Below are 12733 nucleotides of genomic sequence, written 5' to 3' on the forward strand. Positions count from 1 at the left end.
TCATGGGCTTTTGGGGAGTTTTGGTTGGTTGGTTTTTTGCATTCAGGGCATTCCAGTTTCCATCCAAAATCAGCTAAACAAAAATTACAATGTAAGAAAAAATAATTTCTTATGTCTTAACGTAAAAACTCCCAAAGTCTTAAACTATAAATTTTTTAAGCTGGAATACAGGGAAGCCAAAAGCTTTCCTTCCAGCTGCTTTACAGCTAGACTTTTTTTTCCTGAAGGCCCAATGATTTGCAACTAGAGCCAGTTTTTTTCAGGGTCAGGGCACAGTCTTGTTTGTTTTGTTGGTATCTTCCAGTATCTTGTGTCATCTTCTGTATGTTCTCCACTGAGAATAGCTTACATATTTTGGCTACGTAAACACTACAATTTCTCTTGGGGAAAGGGGAGGAAGGGAAGATGTAGATAGATAATTTCTTAGCATTTCCCTCATTTTGAGAAAAGCATGAGATTATTTACTATGGAATTAAATCTTGCTGCCAAATATGCATGCTCCCTTTGGTCAGTTGATCCCTCAAGGCGAGGAGAGTACTGATGAGTATAAATCTTATCACTTTATGTGAAAAGAAGGGAAGCCTAAGCAGAGGTGCTGTTCTGCAGAGATCATGAACTCTGATTCAGTCACGCCTAGGCTGAATTTCCTCTAAATGTTTTGTAACTAAAGTATTCATACAATTAAAATACACGTATTATATCTATATTACTTGTAAAGTGAGTTCTGTTTTCTGTTTTGTTCATTTGGGAGCAGTACTGCTGTTTTCAGGGCATGTGGCATAACACTGAGTTTTCACTAATAAAATTATTCCATTGCAACATGCAGTTGAGGTTTTTATGGAATGATTCAAAATTTGTTTCAGGAAAAAAAATAAAATCCTGGCACTTAAAACTGCCTGGGTTAGAATGGTAAAACAGAACTAAAAGTTGATGCAGCAGTGATCTATGCTATGCAGTTTTACTGTTGCACAGTTTTCAACATCATCTTTACCTTCAAGTTTAAGAGCTATAGTAAAAACTCAGTTTCCTGTTTTCTAGAGCTTTGTGACACTCCTGCTGTTACAATAAATACAATACATAAATAATAAATACAATATATAGGTAAAAAAGCAAGCAATATAGTTTAAACTCTTCTTAAGGGTTCCTATGAAAGCCCTGATTTCTCAAAAATAAAACCAGAAGTTACTTTCCATTGCAAACCTTGTTAGGTAGTTAAAATTCTCAAATTGTTGTACAGGCAAGACAAATTATTTTCACTGGTGAAAAAATAAGTGCTGCAGCAAAAACTATTTCATTTTTTTCCTATATACTATGTGGTTTTCAAAATTGTGGAAAATACGATTATTGCAATCAACTTGGAATTTATCATAAAGTTTACTGCTTGGAGTTGAAAGCCAGCACATACTCTGAGCATTTTTATACTTCAATAAATGCCCTTCATTTAAATGCATCCAGACTTTTTTTTTTTTGCCTAACTGCCTAAGACAGGAGGTAAACTTGTCTTTGTAGTGACCAAACTGAGTCTTCTTTTTGGTCTAATGTGGTAATTTTTAGCATTGCATTCTCCAGAGAGCTTAAGGATATTAGGTGGCCAGATCTCACTGGCTGGCAGTCAGACTTGTTTTCCTTTGAAGATCTCATATGCATCTTTCTTGTATATCCCCAGAATGTGTGCATCTCTGAAGTTGTGGGCTTTCATTTTGTTTTGGTTTAGCATGAGAAATGGGGAGGATTTAATTTCTTTTAGACAGAAGTCTCCAAACTTTATTGAGAGGGTAAAGGACTGATGGGATGTAACACTTGTCTTGAATGACATTCATTCACTCCTCTTCTGTCTCCTCTCTTGTGGTTCCTTTTATGTTGGATCATCTTTAACTCAGTCCTGCACCATTCTTTGTTTTAGCATCTCCCTTCTCTTTTTTGCTAATGCATTCCTATTTTCTGTGTATTTCATTGCCTGTTGCACAATTAAGAATAATCCTGGCCCAAAGCCCTCTATCAGACACAAGTGAATTCTTTGAAATAGCTTTTTTCACATCTGGATTGGAAAATTATGAAAAGTATGTGTATGTTGGTGATAGAATTTCACCCTCCTGGAAATGTCTTATTTCAGCTGTAACTTATTATCCAATAGTTGCTGAAACCAAAAATATAGCATAATGAAGTCTGGCTGACACTTTCAGTTTTCCCACATGGTGTACTAATCTGGAAGTTGTTGTGAAGTCCTAGGGATTTGGATGTAGAAGATAAGAATTAAGAACTGCTAGAGAAGTCTGCCTTAGTTCTGAATTATACTATTATGGAAAACTTATTGGTATTGTAGCTGTTTTCTTGATCCATTCATTTTCTTCTTGGAAGTGGTTTTGCTAGTTATTTTGGAATTTTAATTTTTTTGTTATTGCTTATGCTTGTTGCAGACGACTAGAAGTACTAAAAGGTACTGCTTTGCTTAAACACACCTTCTCCCCCCCCCCCCCGTTTTGGTGAGTTGACTTTTTTGGATAGTGTCTGCTTTTTGTGTCTTGTAATTCTCATTTGTATCAGCAATCAAAAGAGCACTTTTTTTTTTAGTCCTTCTGAAGAAATTTAACAAATATTCTTTATACACGAGGAACCAGACCCTGAGAGTTGCCATCTGAAAAGCTCTCTGCGAAAAGCTCTCTTGTTTTCCTTTCGTACCTCTTTGCTACTTACAGCAATCAAATATTGTTTCAGTTCTTCTGATTTAGGTGTTTTCTGGTTTACAGCCCAAGTTTACAGTGAGCACTTGTTTACTTGTTACCATTATATGCATTGAATAATCTCCTAAATACTTATTACCCCCCTACGTATTTTTACATCAACTCACTATCTAAAATAGTATGACCCAGCAGATCAAGGGAAGTGGTTATTCCTGCTCGCTCCGTTACTGCGAGGCTGCATATGGAGTACTTCATCCAGTTATGTCCCCTCAGCCCAAGAAAGATCCTGACAAGCGGGAGTGACTCCAGTGGACGATCACCAGGTTGATCAAGGGCCTGGAGCAGTTGATGTACAAAGAGAAGCTGAGAGCAGAGTTTGTTCAGCATGGAGGAGGTGAGGTAAAAGAGGGATCTAATAGCAGTCTTCAGCCACCCTATGGGTGGTTAGAAGGTAGACCGAGTCAGGCTCCTCCTAAAAGTGCACAGGTGACAACGGCCAAAGGTTGAGCAAAGGAAAACTCAACCAGATATGAGAAAATAATTTCTCAGTAAAGGTGGCTACACACTGGAATAAGCGTGCAGAGAGGCTGTAGAATCTCCATCCTTCGAGGTAACGAGAGCTTGATGGGCGAGGCCCTGAGCAACCTGACCTAACTTTGCACTTGGCCCCACTGTGAGCGTGAGGTTGGACTTAAATGACTTCCAGAGGTCCCTTTCTTCCAAACTTGTTTTGTGATTCTAGGACTCCTTCTAATTTGCATTAGTCAAGCAAATTGATCGCTCTTAATCTCTTTTATAATAAGCTACTGAAATTTTCAAAGGAGTGAGGACCCTTTTGTTTGTTGCTGTACAAAATCTTGTCCATGTGTGAACGGAACTGGACAATTTGTTCCAGGTGAAAATTCTTCAGGGCCTTCTATAATCAACATCTCTATTAAAAAATGCCTTGTCTGATGCAGCCTAGCATGATATTTAATAGATGCATTTCCTTGGCATCCTACAACCATCTTGTCGTGGACTAATATGGGCAGATCTTTCTCATTTCTTCAGGTCCTCATGATGATGATATACTCTCTTCTTACTCATGATGATCAGATACTCTAATCTCAAGTGTGATGAGAGGTATGATCTCATCATACTTATTGATGAGATTTCAATATAAAAGAGAAGTTCTTTAGTCTCAGTAGACATGCCCAGCATTTCTTAGAACTTAATTTCAGTTCATATATATGAAGTCTTTGGTGTCATTCAGTTCCTTCTCCTGTATTACTACTAAATATGTTAGTGATGCACTGTAACTCTGTGCCAGTATTAAATTTCAGTATAATATGCCTATGGCTAGTGGACCTGTTCACTAAAACAAAGGCGCCAACAGAATGAGAGTCTACATTGAGCCAAATGACTACATGGATTTCAAAGACTAAGTGTGTGTGTAGGGTTTTTCCCTGTTGGCTAGTTGGAGATTTACAGATAGCTTGCACACTGTGTTGTAATAAATGCTGTCAAATCTGTACTCCGAACTGCTAAACCAAGAAGTAAAATTTTTGAAGTCTGGATAGGCTTACAATGAAAAGTTGCTTTTAGGTAAAGGTGAGGCAAAAAAAACCACCTGTGAAGGCAAACTGATGTATCTTCACTTATGGAGACTCAAAAGGACTTGATTTACATTTGATAGGCTTTCCTTAGAAGCCATTTTAAGGTAACTAAAGAAATAGTTTTATTGAATTGTAAAGCTTTGAAATTCCCTCTGAGATGGACCTAGAGCATGCTGTAGCTAGTGGCGGTCATTTGAACTTCATGGAAACTGTTGAACATCTTGGTTTGCTCTTTGGATTTCTTGAATGATTAGAACTCAGCTCCACCTATCACCAGACAAAAATTCTTCTCAAGAAAACCAGAAAAGTAGTTAATGACTTGTGCTATTTATAAGTAATAACAGTCAACAGATTTAAAAATGGTAAACATAATCTTTTCCAAAAATGAACTTTTGACTTTGTAGGAGAACAATAGAAACTTAATTTTTCATAAATGCTTTCTTTTTAACAGATTATGGAAGAAACAAATACACAGATTGCTTGGCCATCAAAGCTGAAGATTGGAGCAAAATCGAAAAAAGGTATTCTGTTTTATTCTTTTTATGGAGTGGGATTAGTTGTTAGAGTAGTAAAACCACAGAATAAACAATTCTGTCTTTAGGGTCACCATATCAATACTAGACACCTGAAATATTTTCATTTCAGTCTACTGTTCTTACAAGAATTTCTTGTTGAAGTTATCTCAGCTTTGTATTGGTATTTGACATAACAAACCCATTTTAAGTAGCTTGCGCTTCTGCAAGTACTTTATTATCAATATTATTGTACTTACTGTCATTAGCATGGTGTGCTTTCTTCTGTATAATTCTGCATCTAATCTGAACGATTTCTTTACAGCTGCCAAAGTCAGTTAGTCTTTTTGGTAACATTGTAGATTAGTGGGTGTTCTGTGGGTTTTTTTGTTTGTTTCTATAGAGTACAAAGATGTGTGTTGGTCAAGCCCAGTTAGAACAATATATACTCATTGTGTCCCTGACAGACAGTTTGCATGCTTTCTTGGTTTCTTTAAGAAACGTAAGTAGAGCTGTTTCTTAGGAATGGCCAGTATTATGTGTTTTAAATTATGCTTCTTTTGGAAGTACAGCCTATTAATCTCAACCAAGTATACAATCTGGAACATCTCTTTTTTAAAATAAGCTTTCTAGTTCTGTTCTTAAAGAATCATAGCTGTGACTGAATGAAAGTAACACTTAATTTCTCTTCTGCAGGAAAAATGAAATGGGGAGTGATTTTTAACATTGCATGTATTTCTGTTCAGGCTGATACATATTTAAAAACCAAGAAAGTAGAGTTCAAATAATTTCTCTGTACATTATATTTAGAATGTATAGGTGGAGATGTGGGCTAAACAACCTTTGTAAAGAAGAAGGTCTCATGGGAAGAAAAATAACCTCTTTAGAAAGGTGCAGGATTAGTAACATTTTTATGGTGTAAAGCGAGATTCAGTCTCTGAAGTACTTTCCCACATGGTATTGAAGTACAAATTGATTTAATTCCGCCCCCGCGCCCCCCCCCCCCCCCCCCCCCCCCCCGCTTGCATGGAAAAAGAATCTCACTTGAGAGGGGAAAAGTGGGGAAGGAATTCAGGCTGGAAAAAATGCAGATGTCATGTGTATGTATATATTCATATGTGGAGCTAATGTTCATAGTAATGCGAGAGTGACAAGATTTCTGTGCAGACCTGTGCTCTACCTGCGTTCTTCTGCATGCTTTCTGCCTGAGGTGCTATGAATTGATACACACTAAAGCTCTTCAGGAAACTGAGACAGGGGAGTTTGTTTTTCTTTTGAGGGGAGAAAAGAAGAAATAAAGCAGTACCTGCACTTGTTTTCTTACAAATTTAAATGAGCCTAGTTCTGAAGATGAAAAGCATGGATGAAAGGCCATGAAAAGAGGGGTAAGAGAGGTGGCTGGCTGGGATTCTGAATTGGTACTTAGAGGTGCAGCTTTATATGTAGATTAATTTAGCCTCTTTATTAGTGATCTCAAAGAGAAGATAATGTTAGATTTGTGGTGGAGCTCTATCAGTATATGGAATGAATTTGAATACCAGGGGAAATAAAGCAGCTAAAAGTTATGAGCTGAAAATAAAACTAAAAATTGAGGAGAGGGAACGCATAATACAGCTGGGCATACTGAGTGCATCTGCAGTGGGAATGATTATCCTGGGAAGTCTTTATGCCAAAAGAAACTTTAGATAGTGATGGGCTGCAAACTAGGCATTTTAGCAATATGCTATACTATTAAAAAAAAAAATGTTTCAAATGCCTATGGACTGCAGGGTGGCTCTCGAGTTAAGACTTTTACTCCCTGGCTAGCTTTGCTCAGGGAAATTGTATGTGTATATACACCTAAGACAGTAAATTACAATATGAGTACAAAGAACCCCTTAACCTAGAGGTTCCTATTGCGAAATAAAGTGTAGTTTATATATTCTGTTTACACTTGGTATCAATTGTTTGCAATTCTGTAACTTTCCATTTGTAGCTACAGCAGCTGTTTATATAGGGAAAATATTCGAAGTGTTTAACGTACTCTAGCTTCACTTAATGACGTTTTGTGATTGAGAGTCTGCAACAAATAACTGGCTGGCTCTCTGGGGACTTGAACTCAGAACATGCTATCTTTCCCTGTCCCCTTGGCTGGGAACTGAGTGCCTGATAAGCAGCATAAGTGAGGGAGAAGCAGTTACGGATGGACAGTCTTGTACCCCAGCCCTATACTGTACCCTACCATAATCAAATGATACCAGATTTTTCGTATAATTTGCCTGCAGTTTCAGTAGCTTCACATTCTGTGGATGTATGTTGTGGCCTTTGGTCATTCACAGCTTTCCTCCCAAAATATGAGGGGAAAAACAATCATTAGGAAGGCATCTCTAGCTGTGCTGCTGTTTCTGTCATGTTGTTCAGTCTATCATGAAACATTTAAGGCTTAATGTAGTGTTCTTCTCACTGCTGTTGTCAGTTTTTAATTTGAGATTGTTGATAATAAATCAATAAGGACAGAATACATATTTTCTAATTACAACACATAGGTATTGAAATTTGCAGACAAAGTGTGCATAATAAGGTTCAGCAAGGATCTGCAGATTAAGTTCTGTACAAGACCCAGAATCTTAGAATGATCTTGTGGGGAAAAAAAAAATACTGTGGTGAAGCTGAAGCACTAAGAGTAGATGACCTGCAAGTTGCTAAATTGTTTCTTTTCCTTGTTATACGGATCACAACTTTTAAATCAATGATTGCAAAATACTATATATTGAGTATCATAATGGGTAATTCATTAACTCAAACTTGATAAATATTTTCTGAAATTTTTTGAATTGCAAAAGACTAATGTCTGGATTTAGCGTATGCAGAATTTAAAAAAAAATGCTAATTAAAATTTATTGTTTAATATGAAATTGCTAAAATAGCTCTTTGCAAAGGCTAGAATTAAAAAATCAATTATCAACTCTCAACAGTTTCATAAAGAGCAAAACAGGAATTTCCTGGCTTTAATGAACACCAGATGCTGCAGTCTTGCTCTAGTGATGAGGTGTGATGAGGGTTAAAGTATTTTGAAATACATGTTTAGAAAACACATAAACAGATATAAATCTTCCAGTAGCATCTTTAAGCAAGCCATTTGTTCAGGTTGACAAAGAGATCTCATAACATTAAGGCTTCAAAGAGGGAAGTGAAACAACTTAAAGCACTTCTGTAATGACTGATTCCTGTCCAGCAGGAATGAAACAGTCGGCACTGGCATGGTCTGGTCTGCTCTGCTTTGCATGGGTGCTGAAGAGTTCAGGGCATACCAAAGCCTCATGTTCTGGAGGTTTCAGATCTTCCGTAGTCCAATGAATTAAAGATCAAACTGAGAGACAGTAACTTTTCTATCCATTCCCCTTTTGCTCTCAATGTACTTTTCCACTCTGTTATGGTTACTGTTCCTTAGGAGTGCTATTAATTGTCTTTTAAAGATTTATTCAGTGGTATAAAAGTTTAAAGTAGACTGCCAAATCCTAAATGGTCAGATGCAGTTCCACAAACACTTTCAAAGCAGGCGTAAGCTAACATTTTTTTTCCCTCTCCCTTCCCAAAATACTGACCTGTCCTGCTCTCCTGTTGTTCTTGTTGTCCAGCCCTTTCTGCTGTGCTGTCGCTGGTGCTTATATTGTCACATAGGGGACCAGGCTGGCTTAAAACTAACCATGGATAATTTTTACTACTGGAGGCAGGGGGGATGGGGGTTGTGCATTGGCTAGCTGTTTTAACCCTAGCTGTTTTAACCCAAACTGTATCCTCAGTCTGCTTCACCATATGGTTGTATGAATCTGTAATGCGTAATGCACTGGGAGCAGATGAACATCATGTTATTCAGCAGCAGTGCTTGTTGATGGTAGTTTAAGATGCTCTTTAGGAATTTTAGGAAATGGGTATATGTGAGTTTCGATTTCACCCATATTCCTTACTCTTTTTCTTTCCTTCTTTTAATTTTTCCCCCACTCTATACAGGTGCGTGCCTTTGTATCTCAACAGCCTTAAAGAAGTTAGGGGATATGTGTGTGCTCAGAATGCAGACAGCCTTGAAATAGCATTTGGGTAACAACCAGCATAAGAATCATTTCAGCTCCTGGAAACTTAGTGGCTCTAGGCAGGAATTCATTCAGAGGGTTGGAGCAGGGAAAATTTTGGGAAGTTAAAAAAGGTGGTAAGGGGAAATGCAAAGTAAATTGAGCTTACAGAGCAGGGATAACTCTGGGGTCTCTTTCTCCATTCACTTTAAAAAAGGGCTGCTTTTACTGAACTTCTGTTGTTTTTTCTTTCTTCCTGTTCTTCCCATATTTTCATTCCTTTTCTGCTGTCTCCAGATTACAATCTCCAGCTCTTCATCTGCGTCATGTGTGGAAGTTACCCGCTCATTTCTTTTCTTTCTTTCTTAAGCTGCTCTTATTTCACCTTTTCTTTCATTTGCTGTTTCTGGTTTTGGGGTTTGTTGGGTGTTTGTTTGCTTTTTGTTTATGTCTTTCTGTTTTTTCCACTCTTATTACTGATGCATTTTAAGTTGGTTAAGAAAAAAAAAAAATCCAGTCCATGTTCTGTTTGTGTACTTTTTCCTCACCTGATTTTTCTTTTTACTTCATCTTCTGTTACTAAAAAAAAAAGTTACTGAAGCTTGATTTTTATTTAAACTAGTTTCTATTATCAAAACATTTACTATATGCTCATTTTTCATTAGCATATCTCAAAGGCAAGTCAAGTACATAGCATGTCAAATTGATATCTAAGGAGAATGACAGGAGGGGAAGAAACATAGTGGCACTGAAGACGTTAGAAGGAAGGCAGCAATAACTAGCAGTGGGCACTGCTGGCATTGATTGCCTGGAAATTTGGTTTCACACTTTTTCCTTAAACCTTGCCTTTTGCAAGCTATCTTGCAAGCAGAGTCCAGTATTTCCTTCTTTGCATCTTAAACTGCTGGGACAATACGCAAAATAAACTTAGCAACTGTAACATTATATTTGAGGCAAATAACTGTACTGAGAGACTTCAACTAATTTAGTTGAAAATAGCTCCCATTTATTTGAATGTTGTTTAGACACAAGGGAAGAGCTTTGCACATTCCAGGAGGCATTATGATAAAAGCTAGAGACTTACTTTTTTGTCAAAACAGAAATGTCACTACATGGTGAACTTAAGGCCAAACTTGCATGCAAGTTACTGCCTTGGATATCAAGAGTAAGCTAAAATGTAATCTCTGTTTGTTGCTTCAGAGTTTTAAGTCAACTTTCAATTGTTTCCCAATATTGTAATAAAAGCTGAAGTTTACATTTTGAGAGGCAGAAGGGAGAGAGAGAAGATGCGGTGTCAGGCTGTGCAGCCTTATGAATGTGTGCAAATACAATACTGGGTTATTTACTCTTTTGGCATAGGTTTTCTGATAAATCTCCAATCTGATTTTATGCTTTTCAGAGAATTTCTTTCCTCTTCAGAAATACTTAATTTTCTCAATTTAGTTTGTCAACAAAATCTTTAAAAAGAGTGAAAAATGCTTTCGATGCTGAATCTCTTATAGTAAAATATCATACATGGAGAAGTGGTTAACATAAGAGCAGTTCAGCATTGTACTTGCCAGTTTTTAGTGTCCCATGTGCAGACACTTCATAATTTACACACGTGTTCCATGGAGAGATTACATCATTTCTCAAAACATAAACGCATCCATGACTGTTATGCAATATTGCTTTCAGTATTGGAACTGAGCTGAATCCCACATTTGTACAAAGGAGGGATTGCCTTTCCCAAGTAGAAATTTCAGTGAAACACATGTCAAAAAAAACTACGGATAACATCTCAAATTGTTTGTTCCAATGTATTAATGAATGCAAGTAAGACATTGTCAATGGTCATGTTCAAACCCGATATTTTATGATGAAATATCAGTGAAAATGGAAGGGTTAATAACCCCGTGCAGCATCGTTCTGTAGGAGTTATGTGAGCTTTAAACAGCATCATAACTTCTTCTAGTGTGTCTGGAGGTCTCTAGATTCTCCCTCCTCCCCCCCCAAAAAAACCCCAACCAAAAACCACAACCCCAAAAAACCCACCAAACCAAAACACTCCTAAGCAAAGCAATGAACCTAATGAGGCAGCAGCTGAGAAACTTTGAGTACACTGAAAAGTGTCTGCGTGGCATAAAGTGGTCTTGGACCCTCACTTCAGGAGATTCTGTCTCATTGTATTGATCATATTTTGTAATAAATGCAAAGTTTAGAGAAATGAATAGACTTCTCTGCTTTTAGTGATCGCTGGAATACTAAAAGGATTTCAATATATGCTACTAAACTTTAAGTTACTTAATTAATCTTTTTATAAATACCAGGTGGCTTGGTGTACTTCAGAGGCTGGCATGCTTGCAAAGTGCAGTTATATAATCTGAAATTTTCCCCAAGAAATCGGCCAAGTCTGATTTTAGTCAAACAAGCATAAAAGTAACTAAAATTTACCTAATAGTATAGGCTATTTACTTCTTTGTCTTATTTAATGCCATAACCTGAAAACTGTAGGCTGTTTCTAGCAGTTTGGCATCTACAAGACTGAAGAACTTGCAGTTTAAATATATAATACTATGCTGTATACGTGTGTGTGTGTGTGTGTGTATGCATATAGACTGTTAGGATTGCTTTATTTTTGAAGTCTTGAGTGTTTTCCTTTTCTCAGGCTTTACATGTGCATGTTATCTCTACTTAATATAGTTGCAGCCATAACACAGCTTTTTAATTCTGTTTTCCTTAAATGACTTCATTATTCTGGGCTGAAGAGAGATTAGTTTCTCTTTTCCTTTTTCACAATGCATATATATTATGCCTGTTTTTAGTTTTGTTTTAATTTTGTTAAAAAGTAATTTGAAACTATCTGTATTGTGGAAAAACTGCAGTTGTTGGCAACACAGTGTCTATTAATTACGCCTGTTGAGCTTGGAGATCTTTACCTTCTCATTTTGATCGTGGGCGTGGAGGTAGTGTTTTTTGTTTGTTTGGCTTTTTTGGATTTAAAAAAAAAAATCTGCCACAAGAAACCAAAAACCAACCACCAAAAAAGCAAACAAACCCCACAACCTCCCCGCAACTTAAAACCCAATACGGGGCTATGAAAACCCATTCATTTAAAGAGCAATAGCTCCTTTATAATAAATTCTGTCCCTCTGTGTTGCTTTCAATAATGATTACATTCTGTACAGTATCATAAGACCATTTCTAAAAGTGTTCCTAGAAGTGAATGGTAAGGAGGAATTGCTTGATTTTTTTTTTTAAGTTCATCTACGTATAGAAAACTGGCGTTTCAAAAAATGACCAGATAAAAATATCTAACCTATTTTGGTATTCTGTTACTTGAGTCAGTCATGTCAGGCTAGTCTGGTTGTGTATGAACCTCTTTGCTGTTTGTACAATGTAGTGAGGGAGTATTATAGCAGCTTTTTTATATTTGAATTACTGAATTCTTCATGGAGAAGATCTGTATAGTCTGGAAAGTTAAAATAAAGGTGAAGGTGTGCATACATTTATAGATATATAATGGAGGAAAATAAGCAACTCTATTCTGTGAATATGGACACTGAGGTGAAGAATATTCTCAGATTTCTTTATATAGATTTAGACAGTTTATGGCCGCAACCTGAACATAGAAATGTTTCAAATCAATCAGTATTTATTATATACGCTCTTCTTGGCAAATTGAGACTTAAATCTTAGGGCAGGAGGAAGTGGAATTTACATCTGCATATAAACTTGAGCTACCGCATCAGCACATGGGGTTTTTTTTTCCAAAAGAAATTAAAAGTTGCCTATTTCAGAGGTGGTTTAAGTTGCATGAAAACTTTCTTACAAAGGCTAAATTTCTCGATTACACTTGATTTGATCTTAATTATTTGAATATAAAAGTGAATCCTGCTACTTTTCTAAAGAATATG

The 12733-nt window shown here is 36.7% G+C and overlaps 1 protein-coding gene across 1 annotated transcript in view; it reads left to right on the forward strand.

Annotated features, from left to right (window-relative positions):
* Positions 1 to 12733, forward strand: part of BICC1 (BicC family RNA binding protein 1) — a 115861-nt gene that overhangs the window by 52725 nt on the left and 50403 nt on the right. Inside the window, exon 3 of the mRNA XM_050899056.1 lies at positions 4728 to 4797. Within this exon, the coding sequence (XP_050755013.1) occupies positions 4728 to 4797 (70 nt within the window). The remainder of the gene's footprint in view (positions 1 to 4727; positions 4798 to 12733) is intronic.

This window comes from Gymnogyps californianus, chromosome 6, assembly GCF_018139145.2.
Source record: "Gymnogyps californianus isolate 813 chromosome 6, ASM1813914v2, whole genome shotgun sequence".
Classification (NCBI taxonomy): Eukaryota; Metazoa; Chordata; class Aves; order Accipitriformes; family Cathartidae; genus Gymnogyps; species Gymnogyps californianus.